Source organism: Chiloscyllium plagiosum, unplaced genomic scaffold, assembly GCF_037043375.1.
Source record: "Chiloscyllium plagiosum isolate Xiang-an unplaced genomic scaffold, Cpla_swu_hap1 HiC_scaffold_21, whole genome shotgun sequence".
NCBI classification, from domain to species: domain Eukaryota; kingdom Metazoa; phylum Chordata; class Chondrichthyes; order Orectolobiformes; family Hemiscylliidae; genus Chiloscyllium; species Chiloscyllium plagiosum.
Genome location: NW_028270159.1, coordinates 13,758,059 through 13,775,282, shown reverse-complemented (window position 1 = coordinate 13,775,282; position 17,224 = coordinate 13,758,059). Strand labels below are relative to the sequence as shown.

The 17,224-nt window shown below is 46.4% G+C and overlaps 1 protein-coding gene across 4 annotated transcripts in view; it reads left to right on the top strand.

Annotated features, from left to right (window-relative positions):
• The window catches only part of LOC122564935 (ral guanine nucleotide dissociation stimulator-like), a 185,706-nt gene that overhangs the window by 125,743 nt on the left and 42,739 nt on the right, over window positions 1–17,224 (top strand). Inside the window, exon 1 of one of the 4 annotated variants that reach the window (XM_043720432.2) lies at window positions 4,891–5,290. The exons of 2 other annotated variants lie outside the window; for them this stretch is intronic. In XM_043720432.2, coding sequence (XP_043576367.1) covers window positions 5,108–5,290 — 183 coding nt within the window. In that variant the 5' untranslated portion in view covers window positions 4,891–5,107. Of the gene's footprint in view, window positions 1–4,890; window positions 5,291–17,224 lie in introns of those variants that run through there. One more of the 4 variants, XM_043720429.2, reaches the window with a different exon arrangement.

Sequence of the window (17,224 nt, the reverse complement as noted above, 5' to 3'; positions counted from 1 at the left end):
AAAATTATTTGATGTACACAGCCCTAGAAGCACTGAAGGTAGGTAGTGCAGTTTGGATTCCAGGGTAGTTGGAGCAGCAACTGTTGTCATATTTAAAGTAAAAACAGAGGTCTTGCGTTAGCATGGAGTTTTTCATGGCTAACAGATGTCTCAAAGTACTTTACAGCCAACATTTTTTTTAAGTGTAGTGATTATTATAATGTAGAAAACGTGGCAGCTGATTTGGACCGAGCAAACTCCTACAAACAGCAATGTAATCACAAAAGGAGGTGATCATATAGTGATAACACTCCAGGATATAATAATCCAGAATCCCAGGCTTAATGTGCTGGTTTAAATCCCATTGTGATCATGTCACCATTATCAAAAAAGCCCATCTGGTTCACTTCAGGGAAGGAAATCTGCCATCTTTATCCAGTCTGACCTAAACTTGACTCCAGACCGACAGCAGTGTGGTTAACGTTGATGAACGCTAAGTGATGACTTAAGTTACTGATGCCCACTTTCATTAATAAATAGAGCTTCAGTGATGTTGACTGAAGCATAAACATTGTTCAGTAGTCTGGGGCAAACTTCCCTTCCCATCTCCATAACAGTGCCATGGGACTGAGCAAGCAGGTGAGGTCTCAGGTCAGTGTGCCAGCACCGCCAACAGTGTAGCACTCCTCAGTATTGCGCTGGATTGTTGTCTCAAATGCTGGAGTGGGGCTTACTCCCACGACTGTGTAAGTTAGAGATGAGTGTGCTATCTGAGAAACCATGGCTGACACAATATTCAAATCCATGTATATCTAGGCATCTTAATAATTTCTCTGTTTAGTTTATTTTACTTTTCATTTGTTTATGGGACATGGGCGTTGCTGGCTGGGCCAGCATTTTCTTTCCCTCAAGAAGTTGAACCTCTGCAGTCCACGCAGTATAAAGAACAAAGAAGAACAAAGAAAATTTACAGCCCAGGAACAGGCCCTTCGGCCCTCCAAGCCTGAACCGATCCAGATGTACTGTCTAAACCTGTCAGTCAGTTCCTAAGCATTTGTATCCCTCTGCTCCCCACCTACTCATGCATCTGTCCAGATGCATCTTAAATGAATATACCGTGCCTGCCTCTACCACCTCTGCTGGCAACGCGTTCCAAATGCCCTCCACTCTCTGTGTGAAGTAGGTACATCCAAATGGAACAATGGCCTTTATTTCAAAGGGAATGGAGTATAATACTAAGGAGGTTTTGCTAAAACTATACAAGGCAGTTGTCATGGAGTCATAGAGATGTACAGCACAGAAACAGACCCTTCGGTCCAACTCGTCCATGCCGACCAGATATCCCAATCCAATCTAGTCCCACCTGTCAGCACCTGGTCCATATCCCTCCAAACCCTTCCTATTCATATATCCATCTAGATGCCTTTTAAATGTTGCAATTGTACTAGCCTCCACCACTCCCTCTGGCAGCTCATTCCATACATGCACCACCCTCTGTGTGAAAAAGTTGCCCCTTAGGTCTCTTTTAAGTCTTTCCCCTCTCACCCTAAACCTATGCCCTCTAGTTCTGGACTCCCCCACCCAGGGAAAATACTTTGTCTATTTATCCTATCCATGCCCCTCATGATTTTATAAACCTCTATAAGGTCACCCCTCAGCCTCCGACGCTCAAGGGAAAACAGCCCCAGCCTGTTCAGCCTCTCCCTATAGCTCAAATCCTCCAACCCTGGCAACATGCTTGTAAATCTTTTCTGAACCCTTTCAAGTTTCACAACATCTCTCAACTCCTGTACTCAATACTCTGACCAATAAAGGAAAGCATACCAAAGGCCTTCTTCACTATCCTATCTACCTGTGACTCCACTTTCAAGGAGCTATGAACCTGCACTCCAAGGTCTCTTTGTTCAGCAACACTCCCTAGGACCTTACCATTAAGTGTATAAGTCCTGGTGAGATTTGCTTTCCCAAAATGCAGCACCTCGCATTTAGTCAGACTACATCTGGGATACTGTCAACAATTTTAAGCTCTGTATCCAGGAAAGGTATCATGGCATTGGAGGCAGTCCAGAGAAGGTTCACTTGGCTTATGCCTTATGAGGAGAAAGTGAGCACTGCAGATGCTGGAGATCAGAGTCGAGAGTGTGGTGCTGGAAAAGCACAGCAGGTCAGGCAGCATCCGAGGAGTAGGAGAATCGACGTTTCGGGCATAAGCCCTTCATCAGGAATGAGACATTTGGGCCAGGGGTGCTGAGAGATAAATGGGAGGGGGGTGGGTTGGGGGGAAGGTAGATGGGAATGTGATAAGTAGATGAAGCTGGGCAGAGGTGATAGGTCAGAGAAAAGGGTGGAGCGGACAGACGGGAAAGGTGATGGACAGGTCAGGAGGGTGGTGCCGAGTTGGACGCTTGGGACTGGGATAATCTGAGGGGGAGGGGAAATGAGGAAACTGTTGAAATCCACATTGATCCCATCTGGTTGCAGAGTTCCAAGGCGGAAAATGAGGCTTTCTTCCTCTAGGCACAGTGGTTAGGGTTTGGTAATGGAGGAGGCCCAAGACCTGCATGTCCTTCTACCTCCCTCCCAAGCCCCACCCCCTCCCATTTATCTCTCAGCCCCTTGGCCCACAAGCCTCATTTCTGATGAAGCGCTTATGCCTGAAACATCGATTCTCCTGCTCATCGGATGCTGTCTGACCTGCTGTGCTTTTCCAGCACCACACTCTCGATTTACGTCTTATGAGGAGAGGTTGAGTAGATTAGGCCTGTACTTATTAGGCTTTAGGAGAATGAGAGGTGACCTTACTGAAATGTATGAGATTCTTAGAGAGCTTGACAGGGTAGATATGAAAAGGTTATATGCCCTTATGGGAGAATCTAGGACCCAAGAGCATAATGTAAGAAGAAGGGATCCCCCATTTAACACATGACTGAGGAGGAGTCAGTTGGAATCTTTACCAGAGAGGGGCTGTCGAAGCTGGGTTGTCAAGATAATTCAGGGTTCAGATAGATGGATTTTTAATCAGAAAGGGAATCAAGGGTTAGGGTGGGAAGTGAATTTGAGGGAATAGAGGGACACGGATCCTGTAAGTTAAGACAGTTTTAGTATGGAAGGGCAAAATGTGTTGGCACAGGCTTTGAGGGCTGAAGGGCCTGTTTCTGTACTTTACTGTTCTTTGATTATCAGATCAGCTGGGATTTCATTGAATAGTAGAGCAGATTCGATGGGGTGAATGGTCTGTGTCTGTTTTGAAAAACAAAAAGTGCTGGAAATTACAGTGGGTCAGGCAGCCTCTGTGTGGGGAGAGACGGAGAGAGAGAGAGCAAGCTAACATTTCGAGTCTGGACAACTCATCAGAGCGCTGAAGAGTCATCTTGACTGGAAACATTAACTTACTCTCTCTCCATGGTGGCTGCCTGACCCTGTGTGGGCTCCAGCAATTTGTGGTTTCAATACAGATTCCAGCAGCCCCCATCCCCTGTCTGTTTACCCTATCCATGCCCCTCATGAAGTGGAAGGCATAGGTTTAAGGTGAGAGGGGAAAGATTTAAAAAGGACCTAAGGGGCAATTTTTTCACACAGAGGTTGGTGCATGTATGGAATGAGCTGCCAGAGGAAATCCCCTTTCCCGCCCTAACCCTTGATTCCCTTATTGATTAAAAATCTATCTATTCTGAAACTTGAATTATCTTTGCAACCAGCTTCGACAGACCCTCTATGGTAAAGTATCCAACTGACTCTGAGAAGGAATTTCTCCTCAGTCACTGTGTCAATTGTCGGGGGGGGGGGGGGGTGGAAATTACAACATTTAAAAGGCATCTGGATGGGTATATGAATAGGAAGGGTTTACATGGATACGGGCCAAGTGCTGGAATATGGGACCTGATTAATTTAGAATATTAGATTAGATTACCTACAGTGTGGAAACAGGCCCTTCAGCCCAACAAGTCCACACTGACCCTCTGAAGAGTAACCCACCTAGACCCATTTCCCTCTGACTAATGCACCTAACACTATGGGCAACCTAGCATGGCCAATTCACCTGACCTGCACTGGAGGAAACCGGCACAGACACGGGGAGAATGTGCAAATTCTACACAGAGAGTCGCCCAAGGCTGGAATCAAACCCAGGTCCCTGGCGCTGTGAGGCTGCAGTACTAACCATTGAGCCACCGTGTGGTTGGTGTGGATGAGTTGGACCGAAAGGTCCGTCCATCCCCCTGACCCCACCTGCAGTAAATCCCTCCTAAATTATACAGGGATGCTGCCTGACCTGCTGTGCTTTTCCAGCACCACAGTCTGATCTCCAGCGTCTGCAGTCCTTGATTTCTGCACTTGGGGTGGCACGGTGGCTCAGTGGTTAGCACTGCTACCTCACAGCACCAGGGACCCAGGTTCGATTCCAGCCTTGGGTGTCTGTCTGTGTGGAGTTTGCACATTCTCCCCGTGTCTGCGTGGGTTTCCTCCGGGTGCTCCGGTTTCCTCCCACAGTCCAAAGATATGCAGGTCAGGTGAATTGGCCATGCTAAATTGCCCGTAGTGCTAGGTGCATTTGGAGAGAGGGAAATGAAACTGGGTGGCTTACTCTTCAGAGGGTCGGTGTGGACTTGTTGGGCCGAAGGGCCTGTCTCCACATGGTAGGGAATCTAATCGAAAACTGTGCCACTTATGCTTCGTTCAACCTCCGAACCTCACAGCACTTAGTTTGACGAGACAGAGTTGGAGCGCAAATCTGAGTTTTCTACTTTAGAGAAAGTTTGTGGGGGTGGGGGGAGGAATTCAGTCCAGTCCGGAGCTGTGTGTGATCCAGTCCAGAGTTGGGAGGTTGCAGGAGCACTGACATCATACTCCTGCCTATTTTTTTTTCCCCTGTGCTTGGGCAGGCTGTGTGACTCCCTGCCACATCCCATTGAGAGCGGTGAGAGGTGGCTGGATGCGTACAGCTCTCTGTGGGAACATCCAGCGCTGTTGTATAAGTGCTTTCCCCCTCTCCACCTCCCTGCTGCAGCCCGGAGGGGGGGGAGCTGGACGATGTCTCTCTCTGTCCGCAGGGCTTTAACCCAGGCACTGAGTGAGTGAGTGGAGTGAGTGAGTGAGAGAGCTGCCCGAGAGTCAAGCAACCTTCTTGCCCATGGTCCGGCTGATGTGGCCGGAGCTGCACAATGAGTGCGCGGCCAGCGGTCCCAAGATGTTTGACGGCTCCCGGCGGCTGAAGCAGATCTGGGACGGAGTGAGACTCGAGGTGACGGGAGATGCCGGCTCTGTGGTTCTGAACAGCTTCACCCAACTGGACCCCGACCTGCCCCTCACTGAGGTACACTCTCTACCCCGTCCAGAGTTTTTAAAAAAAAACCCAAAAAAAACAAAACCTCATGCTGCAGATCCGAAGCCAACAGCATCCAGACTTTGCTGGGGGAGCTCAGCAGGTCTGGTAGAGTCTGTGGGGAGAGAGAAAGCAGGGTGAAATTGCTGGAGAAACTCAGCAGGTCTGGCAGAGTCTGTGGGGAGAGAGAAAGCAGGGTGAAATTGCTGGAGAAACTCAGCAGGTCTGGCAGAGTCTGTGGATAGAGCAGGCAGGATTAAATTGCTGGAGAAACTCGGCTAGTCTGGCAGCATCTGGTGAGAGAGAAAGCAAGGTGAAATTGCTGGAGAAACTCAGCAGGTCTGGCAGCATCTGGTGAGAGAGAAAGCAAGGTGAAATTGCTGGAGAAACTCAGCAGGTCTGGCAGCATCTGGAGAGAAATCAGCGTTAACATTTTGGGTCAAATGGACCGGAAACATTAACTGTGATTTCTCTCTCCAGATGCTGCCAGACCTGCTGAGTTTCTCCAGCATCCTCTACTGTTGTTTCTGATTTACAACATTCGCAGTACTTTGGTTTTCCTTAACAGAATTAAATTGCTGGAAAAGCTCAGAAGGTCTGCGCAGCATCTATAGTGAGAGAAAGAAGGCAGAGTTAATATTTTGAGTCCAGTAACCTTCGAGAACTGGAGTCAAAACATTAACTCTGCTTTCTCTCTTCACAGATGCTGCCAGATCTGCTGAGTTTCTCCAGCATTCTGTTTGTTTATTTTTGTTTGTTACATACAAAGTACGTTCTTTCTTACTTTGTAGTGAGGAAACATCTCGCTTTCTGTCTCAGCCAGCCCTGCTGTTGCTATGGAGATGTGACTGACTGCTGCACTGTTTTGCTGATGTGATGATATTTTGCCTATGGGGTATGAGACACAGTAATAGCGCCCTGTTATTGCTGTGTGTACAGTCCGATGTTTAACTTTGCCCTCTATAATCCTGAACGCAATCATGTGATTTTAAAATAAATCACTGCGGGTGCTGGGGAAGTCATGCCAAACTCGAAATGTTAACTCTGTTTCGCTCTGTACAGATGCTGCTGAATGTTTCCAGCACTGTCTGCTTTTGTTTTTGTTTCATGTTTTTCTTTAACAAGTGGGAGATGGGTGGGGGCACACTGGAGAAACTCACTGGGGCTGGCAGCATCTGTGGAGAGAGAAACAGAGTTAATTTTTTTTTAGTCTGGTCTAAGTCTTCTATCGACACTGGTTGTTTCATGTTTCCAAAGTTGACAGTATTTTGCATTTATTCTAAGGAGTGGGAGCAGTTGTGAGGACTTGACCCCAATTTGAACCCCTCCCCACACGCAAACACCACACACATATATTAGTTATGACTTTGCTCCAAACTAAAAGTATCACTTTCTCAAAGAAGAATGATTTATATATGTCGAGCACCATGTGTTGTTATTCTTGCCTCTCTTCGTGGAATAATTGCTTCTGGAGTGCAGGGGATTTGTATGCATTCCACAATGAAAGGAGCTTTAGGCCTCTGACTGTATTGAAATTAGAAATCTGTTTATAAGGAAATGTTCTATGATATTGCAGCAGCATTTAATCTCACCCTAGGCCTCATCTGACATCTCGGATAATGGCTAATGAGGAGACAATTAGACCCAACCTGCTCAGTCAGGGGTCCTTCTCTGTCGAACCGAGAGTGCGGGACAGGCAGCATCTGAGCTGGCCAAGGGTTAGACTTTTAACCTTGCTTCATAACTAACACCCGAGATCTCAAACTGTCCTTGAGTGTCTGGGAATGTGTGGGGTGTCTGCACTTCTTAAAAACGGGCAAGAGCATCCACTGCGGTTTCCTGCCTTTGCAGTTAGTGAGGGGAAGAATGCTTCAAATACATCAACCCGTGCCATCATCAGACCCCGCATTCAGAGTCTTTTGGAGGTTAACATCAGCGCTGTGCATCCCGCAGCCTTAGCTAAATTGACTTTAGTCAATGGTCTTTGAAGCTTTCATGGTGCGTTAGGAGCAAAAATGTAGGAATTAGGCTATTCAGCCCCTCAATACTGCTCCCTGTTCTAGATCCATAGAATTCCTACAGTACATTCAGCTCATCGAGTCTACACTGACTGTCCAGAGAACATCCCACGCCAGACCCAGCCCCACCCAGACCATGGCTGACCAGCTACCACTGGCTGATTCCTGATGAAGGGCTTTTGCCCGAAACGTCAATTCTCCTGCCCCTCGGATGCTGCCTGACCGGCTGTGCTTTTCCAGCACCACACTCTCGACTCTGATCTCCAGCATCTGCAGTCCTCACTTTCTCCTTGATCATCTACCAGGTTCCTGTGATATCCCCATATCCATGGATGTGGTTAGTAACTTGAAATTGACCGTCCCTAATTGCCCTCAAACTGAGTCAGAGGTCACTTAAAGATGACTACATCACTGTGGGTCTGGAGTCACATGTAGGCCAGACCAGGTAAGGGTGGCAGATTTCCTTCCCTAAAGATATTAATGAACCAGATGGATTTATAACAATAATTGATGTCTGGTGTTACAGTCACAATGCTGAAACTAACATTACATTCCACATTTTTTCACTGAATTAAAGCAATTAGTTGTCGTTCTGAGATTTGAACTCCTGTCACCAGAGCATTAGCTTACGCCTCTGGATTTCTAATCCAGTAACATTACTACATTACTGACATTGCCCTGGAGATGGATGTAGGGATAAATATATATAGTGTGCTTATATATGTGTGTGTGCGCATTTATAATCAACTTTTACAGGTAGGAGTTTCTGCTGCTGAATCATCTTCTCAAACTTGTCCTATTACTTAAAAAGTTTTTTGACAGTTTGGTTAAATGTTCTAGTGAGGCGCTGTCAGATGTTTTGGGTCATATTTTTGCCACATAATTAAATTTGAAAATGCATTTGCAAAATTAAATTCCAGTGGTAACAAATACAAGATCCCTCAGCCATTGTGTAACAGTCTGTTATCCCCCTTCTTCCTTCTTGCTTGAGGTCCACATCTCTTCCCATAGAAATGCCACTGGATGTGCCAGTATGTATATCAATACTGTTCGGATATTCCCCACCTCCTTGTGTCTCTCGATCTCTGTAAATTCTTCCAAACCTTTGAGAACGCTGCACCCTTCCAATTCTTGGCCTCTAGTCTGTTTCCAAATCCAACCATTTCCCTACCATTGGGGATCCTGTCATCAGCCGCCTAGTCACAGCTGTGAAATGCCATTTTGACATTTCTCTGCCTCTTTTTGCTCCTTAATCAGCCTGAAACCTGCCACTGGTAAACCTTCTGTCACCTGTTGCTAATACCTCTTTGTTTGCTTTGGGTCATCTTTAAACAGATTCGATTCCTGCTGGTATGGGGACAAAAGGAATTGACTATATATAAATGCAAGGTGTTGTTTTTGTTCATGTTACAATCCTAAAGGCAGAGGTGAATAATTATAGAACAGCACTGTACTTAGGGAGACCGTTCAGCCCATTGAGCAAATGCTTCTTCTTTGATAGAACCATCCAAACAGCTCCATTCTTTCCCTCTGGACCTGCATGTTTCCCCTTTATAAGTTCACATTCAACTTCCTCTTATTAATCTGCTTATATTATCGTCTCCGACAGTGTCAAAAAGCTCCTTTAAAGATTAGCAAATGGCAGCCAACCTTGTAGCTGCTCCTATTCCTCTTGCTACTGTGAGTGTACATTAATTCTCTGTTTGTGGATTTTGTTGTTTGGGCCCACAGAAATTGTGACCCTGCCAGAATTCCACTGTTTGCTTTGTTTTAATTCTTCCTCAAATGGCCATTGTCTTCAGAGGTAAAGTTGACTGGCCATGCCTTGACCAGCAGCCAACATGTTCAAGAAGATCCCATTCTTTTCTTCCTAATTGGGCGGCGTAGTGGCTCAGTGGTTAGCACTGCTGCCTCACCGGGCGCTGGGGTCCCGAGTTCAATTCCTGCCTCGGGTGACTGTGTCTGTGTGGAGTTTGCACATTCTCCCCGTGTCTGCGTGGCTTTCCTCTGGGTGCTCTGGTTTCCTCCCACAATCCGAAGGTGTGCAGGTCAGGTGGATTGGCCACGCTAAACTGCCTGCAGTGCCCAGAGATGTATGTGTGAATTAGCCATGAGAAGTAGGGGGAAGGGGAGTGGGTCTGGATGGGATGCTCTTCTGAGGCTTCGTGTGGACTCAATGGGCCGAATGGCCAGGTTCCACAGCGTAAGGGTTCTAATTGCTTTATCTCACAATGTTGGTGTCTCTGACAAGGCCTCATTATTCAACTTTATCTTCCAACATGTGTCTCTCTGCTTCACTACGTGTCCCCTGTTCCCCTTCAGAGTAGCACCAGGAGAGGTTTTGCCTCCACCTGAGAGTGCAGATGTCTCATTCGAAGAACAGAACCTCTGACACTGACATGCAGCTGCTCCTCAGTACTGCCCTTGATCTTCCAGCTCGAGCCCTGGAGTGAGATTTGAGATTCGGGGAATTACACAAGTGGAAAGACGAGTCTTGTTTTTTTTTTTCCCTTTACTGTCTTGGCTGTGGGAATGTACAGATATGTAATCTTCAGCACAGATGGTTTATTGTGTGTTTTTCTACTTTGCCCAAGGACACTCAAGTTAAAAATATAATGACTAAAAGGAAGCCACAATACTGGGAAACTAAACTCCAGCCACCTTCAACAAAATGAATATTGGCAGCAAATGCAGGAAGGTCTTCTCTTTCAAAGAATCTCCCTTGTGTGGTAGTGAGGAAGGAGTTCTTGAGAATTGCTGTTCTGTGCATCAGTCAGCACTGACTACCTTTACTACTCAATGGCACACAGACCATCAGGTCCTTTCTCCTTCTTCTACCTCTGTCTGAAGCCTGGCGAGAACACAGTTTCGTCACCAGTTGCCCTTCTTTGAGTGTGGCCCTCAGCTAATGGAGATTTACAGCTGTTCAGCTGTGGGAGGTGGGGTTAGGTTGTAGCTGACCTCCATCCTAACATCTGGGGTTACAGAGTTTTCCGCTGCTTCCCCCATCCCTATCCCAGGTCATTGGCTGGACCCTGACCTTAATGAATTTCAAATGTGGTCAAAAGTGAAATGAAACCAGATTATGGTCCAGAAGGTTTATTTGCAATCACAAGCCTTCAGAGCGAGAAGGAGCAGCACTTGTCATTTCAAATAAACCTGTTGGACTATAACCTGGTGTTGTCTGACTTCTGACTTGTCCACCCCAGTCCAACACTGGCACTTCCACATCAAGTTCAAATGAACTAGTGAAAACTCATGGTGAAACTGGGGAACTTTCTGGACTGTCTGCTGACCAGAATCTACCAAACCGTCAATTAGAGTGTCAAGCTTTGACAACCGCAGGTTATGAAACTTGTTATGTAATTGCTAGTTTGCCCTTCCTTTCTCTCTCTCTCTCTCTTTGTTCTTCTCTCCCTTTCTTCCTCTCACAGTTACTTTCCTTTCCTTTCTACCTTCCCTTTTTCTTTCTCTCTTTTCTCTCTTTCACTTCCCTCTCTTTTGTTTATTTTTCATTCTTTCGTTCCTTTGCTTTCTTTCTCACTTTCTTGTTCGAACATCAAGTCGGTTCAGTGGTGAAAACAGACCTGAAAGTGGAACTTTGGTTGGACCAGTCGCATCATTTCCAAGTGTTGTTGCTTTTTCTCTCTGGACCCTGCCCAAGAGCATCTGCAGGGCAGCCTGGAAACACTTTTACAATCGTCTCTGTGTTCAAGGGTGGGAATGATGTCAAAACAAGGTCCCAAGTGACCACTCTGATGGACATGAAAGAGCCTGGAGCAGGGAAGTTCCCTCTGCTGTCTGGGACAATATTTCTCCTCAACCAGTAGCAATTTAAAAAAAACAGCAGATCACCTGATCATTATCTCACTGCAATCGTGGACTCTTGCTTTGCAAGCAGAATTACATTTCAAAGGCAGCTGCGTGGTGGCTGCAGGTCATGAAAGTCACTCCTTAAATCCCAGTTCAGGTTTCCCACTTTAGCACAAATAATTCCACGATTATAGATGCCAAGGTTAATTCTGCCGCAGCTGGCACTCAGAATGAGGAAAGCGGAACAGCTTCCTCTACAGTGCGCGCCAAGGGGCCCGTCTGAGAGCATCCTCAGAATCATAAGAGAGCGCTTAAGCAGGTCAAACCACCCATCACGCCTGCATTGGCTTTCTTGAGTGAGAAACCCACCTGCGATCATTTTCCCCCTAATTTTCTCCCTTGAACTCTTGAAGCTCCTGGCGTTCACCTCAACATCATTTGCTCTTCGAGAGGCAGAGATCTGATTGTCTAATTGAATTTAGATTCTGCCAGCTGCTTGCTGAGATTTAAACCCATCTCCCCAGAGCATTACCGTAAGTCTCTAGTTGTCCAGCCCGGTATTATTACCATGACGCCACTGCCTCTCCAACCAGCCCATTCATGTCAGATTGCCGATTTAGCCCAGTGTTATGTGAGGAGCATTAGCGCAGTGGGTAATGGATGACGAGTGAGTGGGAAACAAATTTGTTAAAGCCTTTATCAAGAGGACTTGTGTACACTTAATCACCAGTAATTTTAGCTTACGGGGCCCGTTTACTAAAAGTGACAGCCCTCCTTCAAAAGGATATTTACAGGACCTTCAGGGCCTGTTGAACAATGAGATGTGTGTGTGCGCCAATTTGAACCTTGACCCTCCCAGGCGAAGGGAACTGGCTCTGCTCTTCCTCTCTCTGTAATCAGTGAAATGTTGACAACGAGCCAGGTTCCGCCTGCAGTTAACAAACACCCTGTTACTGCTGAACTGGAAAGGAAATGACTGGAATCTGCATGGACATAATGGGCTTGAACAACTGAACTGTTTTCTCTGCTAGCACAGAGCTGCAGATTCACTGCTGTGCTAGCTCACAGTCGTGAACATCAATTATCCACCATGTAGTCGGGTTGGGGGGTGGTGTGGGGGTGCGAGGTGGTGGGAAGATGAAAATTTCCCTTGTGAGTTCTGCCCTTCTTGCCCTTTGAGTGTGTGAAAATATGGTTTGAGATTGAAAGAGCTGTTAATAGGACAGAGTTGGTTCAGTCCATAGAAGTGATAAATTGGCATAATTGTGCTGTAAGGAGTTTGAGTATCCAATGGGGTAAGATCAGCGTAGAGCCTGACTTTGATGTCCTTCCTTCATTCCTGTGGGGAGACACACACACGTGTACAGATACATGCGCACACACACATATACAGACACACATGCATATACAGACACATGCACACGCATATACAGACACACACATACATATACACGTGTGTACAGACACACACACATATAGACACACATATATACAGACACAAACATGTATATACAGACACGTGTACACACAGACACACATATACAGACACATACATATACACACGAATACAGAAACACTTACATTCACACAAACACAAACACACACACACACACACACACATTCATACTGAGACATATTATGAATGCTCACTGTTTCTCTCACTTCCTGCATCCTGACAATACTCTGAACTCTCTTTTGCTAATTGGCTATAACCTACAGAGGAATGTTGGTAACCCTTTCTGGTCGAGTGAGACAGTCTGAGTGTGCTCCTGCAATCTCATCCCCTTACCCCACCTCCACTTTACTCTGCTCCCTGTACTGCTGCACGTGCTTTAAACTGCCAACCGGACCCAAACTCCAGAATGTCCTCCCTTCACCTTAGTGTCTCGTGTGAACCAGAGGGCATCATCTCTCAGAAAAGAGTTCAGGCAAAGATGATGTGGAACTTTATTTCTCTCAGAGGGGAGTGAATCTGTGGAATTTTTTACCAGAGTGGAGCGGGATCGTTAAGTAAATTCAAGGCTGAGATATATTTTGAACCAATAAGAGGAATTGAGGGTTATGGGGGAAAAGGCAGGAAAAGTGGAGTTGAGGACGATCAGATCAGCTATAACATGGCCGAGCAGATTTACTGGGCCGAATGGCCTGCTCCTGCTGCTACGTCTTATGGTCCTACTATAGTTTATTACAGCCTCTTTGACAAAGCATTTAGTCACCTGGCCTAATATCTCCTTTTGCATTTGATAGTTAATCCTGTGAAGTATGTTTCACAGTACTAAGGGCGCAATATAAATGCAAGTTGGTGTTGACTAAGCTCACTGAGGGGAACAAACACTTTGTCTATGAGACTGGAGTTTCCTGATGCAGGGGAAACACAGTGAAGGTGAAAGTGAGGTTGGAAGGCAAGAAGTTTGGAAGCAACAGTATTTATTTTCAGACTGCCTGTCATCTGCACTGTGGCTGCTGAGCGACCGAGGTGTAGAGGGCTTGTTTATGAGCTCGAATGGTTTGTAAAATAGAGAGGACTATCCTTCCTTTACAACGCCATATTGATTAACAACCAGCCTGCGTTTCGAGAAAGCTCTTTTCTTTCTCAGTTTGTTGGTGCCTGTTCCAGAGTGACTCAGTCATTTTATCTCATTGACTCCAGCCCGCCATAGAGAGGGAAAAACAAAACACTGCACTGAGCTTCCATTTCCTTCTGTGTCCCTCTGTATGATTGATCGTCCTAAACTATTTGTCAAGCCCGGGCTGAACAAGATAACAATAGGTGATTGAATGAATGTGTTTTTGAAAATCTGTTCTCATAGATCCAGTATTGTGTCCAACAACTGGTGCAGTCTGTGAATGCTTCTAGTCATATGATCAGGTCAGGGTTTTGGGGAGGACAAGCAGGGATTATTGCAAGACCATTACTCGAAGCATTTATTGTGAGTATGAATTTGTGACATTAATCATAGAATCCCGACAGGATGGCCATTCAGCCTATCAAGTCCGCACCAACCCCACCCATAACCCAGCATTTCCCACTGGTAATCCACACAACCTGCGTGTCTTTGGACTGTGGGAGGAAACCCACGCAGACACGGGGAGAATGTGCAAACTCCACACAGACAGTTGCCCAAGACTGGAATCGAACTCTGGTCCCTAGCGCTGTGAGGCAGCAGTGCTAACCACTGAGCCACCGTGCTGCCCCAGATACTATTAGATATACAGCGTTAGAATTCTGTGATTGAAGAGATCTAAGATTCCCTACAGCGTTACTGCTACATTGAGACATCAGTGAGCTGCACACACCTCAAAATCAGTCACGATGCTCAACTGCTTTAACACTGTTAACACAGCAGCTGACTGGACAGGCCATGCTCTCTCTGCTGCCTGGTCTCCTTAGTGAGAACAGAAACAGCGTAAGGCTTGAGGATCCGTTGTAGCCATTAGTTAAAAACACTCAAGCCCGTGAAGTGAACAGAGGGAGTTGCTTGCCATGTTTGGAGTTGGGGACTCTTCAGTGCACCGTTGTGACTAGCCCGTGGCGTAGAGACTGGGAGAGAACAAGTGGTGTAAGGGAATATTTTCCCTAGACACTATCAGTAAAAATGGGCACCTAAACACCTCCCTTGTTCCTTGAATAGTTCAGCTTTGCACAATTGAGGCTGAGCATTAGGGATCAGTAAGAATGATGTTTGGCTTTTGCTGAGTTAGCTAGTAAGTGAAGGAAACAACTCTATCGTTAGATCTTATGTTTCTTAGGACTTCAGAATAATCATTTTTAAGCGCAAGTGCTGGAGCTTCAGTCTTTCTTCAATCGGACCATGTGCTGTGCATTGAGATATCGTCAGTTTGATACCCAGGCTGGAGTTCAGGGCTGAGTGATGTGACAATCTGGATGTGTGTGAACGTATCATTGCCCAATTCTATTGGGAGAACACAGCAACACAACGACCACAGGCTGGGTTTTAAATATTCCTGAGCTAGTAACTAGGCCTCAGCACCACCCAGGTTCCCAAGCTGGGACATGTCTTTTCATTTGAATGTTGGGAGAGGATTGTGTCAGATAACTGCCTACACCTTCCATCTGAAATGGAGAACTTGCATTTATATAGCTGCTGGCACAACCAACAGTGATTTGCAGCCAATGAAATACTTTTGAAGCATCATCCAGTTCAAACATAGGCAACATAGTCAATTTGCAAACTGATACTGACCAAAGAATCTGTTTTTATGAAGTGAGTGAAGCATACGTATGATCAGAGAATGAGGGTGAACCACCAGTCACTTCTCATCGTTCTGATTCAAAATATTACCATGGGATTCGCCTGAGAGCTAGATACGGTGTTGGTTTCACATCTCGAACAGTGCCTCTGACAGTGCAGCACTCCCTCCATCCTGTGCGTATGTGTCAGTCTCGAATCTGTGCTCGGGTCTCTGAAGCGGCACTTTAACCTACAGTCTTCCGACACAGCTGCTACCTGTGCCTAAGTTAGTGTGGCGCTGGAAAAGCACAGCAGGTCAGGCAGCATCCGAGGAGCAGAAGCCTTTCATGAAGACTATTACCTGTGCCACAGCTGGTGCCAACCTTACCCACAGGCGAGCTGACCTTTAGGGTGTGGCATGTGGTCAGGGCTTAGCTGCAATGGCGGGATGGTGGTGCAGAATGAAACACAAGATCCCCCCCACCCCCGTACCAGCCGTGTTAGTTCCTGGAGAGCAGTCTCCTCTCCATGTGCCATGCTTCGTGTAGAGTGGTGCCCCTGTGGAATCTCCATCAGAGTAAGATGCCTGTGCCCCCGTGTGGTCCTGCTTCATTTCCCTCCCAGGACCGAAGGGTCTGCTGTATGACACTGTGGGCTGTGGCTAATGACTTCACCCAGGCTTGTGCTGGGTGGTAGTTTTGCAGTAGAATCCCCATAGAAACAGACAGTTCCTCCCCCTCAATCTCCTGAGACAGGGTGCTTGTAAAGTTCATTCTTCTCTCCAAACTAGAGCTGAGTTGCACTTCGAGTCCGGGGTTTTGAGAGTTAATGAGGGACGGTGATTTAATGCAAAGTAAGGGAACAGTTTCGGTACATGATGTCTCTGTAAAGCTGACGGTTGTTGTGGCTCTCCGAGGAATGTCGAATAGCCAGACTATCAGCCTTTCTCATTCCTCAGCAATAATCTCTGCTTAGTAACCAGACAGCCTGAAAGACACACAGACACACAGACATGCACACGCACAGACACAAACGCATGCACAAACACGCACACGCAAACACACACTCAAACACAAACACACATGCACAAACACACACACACACACTTGGCAGTAGCTCACTGCTTAATTGTGCTTGTCCCATGTTATGCAATACAGGAATTTAAATGCTAGTTGTGAGATAGTCTGACCAGTTTGGTTCTGAGCAGAAAGTCCCTGACCTTGACTGCCACAGGCACTACCTTCAGTAAGCCAGACCGCCCGTTTGTCTTTTTATGATTGTTTCTTGAGCTGTCAGAGGTGAGGGCAACAGTGCTGGAGACTAGCTTACTTCTTCCCTTTAGGGGTACCCCAAAGGCACAACCCATTCAGGCCTCAGTGCTGGAGCTTCAGTGAATGCTGGAGAGGACTGAGTGTCAGGGACGCAATTCTCAAAACAGAACCTCAGTGTACACCAGTCAGTCAACAGAACAAAACTAGAGGAACATTTAACAATTGGCAGGAAGTATCTGCTTAATCTGTTGAAAAGATAAACTTGGCTTGCCAATCTTGCCGTTCCATCTGACGTGGTCTCGAGGGTCAAGACTCCCAGTTGAAAGTTTGGGGTTTGTGAGCTGTGCCGATCCTGTAATTCATGGGGAGATTTTATTAATACTGAATAAAATGAAGCTGCCTGATGCTGTCCTGAAGAGTCCTAATGGAAAAAGTAGGCATTTCATGTTCAGCAGTGCTCAAAAATACCAAAATACGGAAAAAAATGATAGGCGAGACATTTAGGAGGCACCACATTGAGAGCTGGACCAAGTCAGAAGTCAGATGACACCAGGTTATAGTCCAACAGGTTTATTTCATCACCTGACAGAGGAGCAGTATTCTGAAAGCTGGTGTTGTGTGACTTCAGAC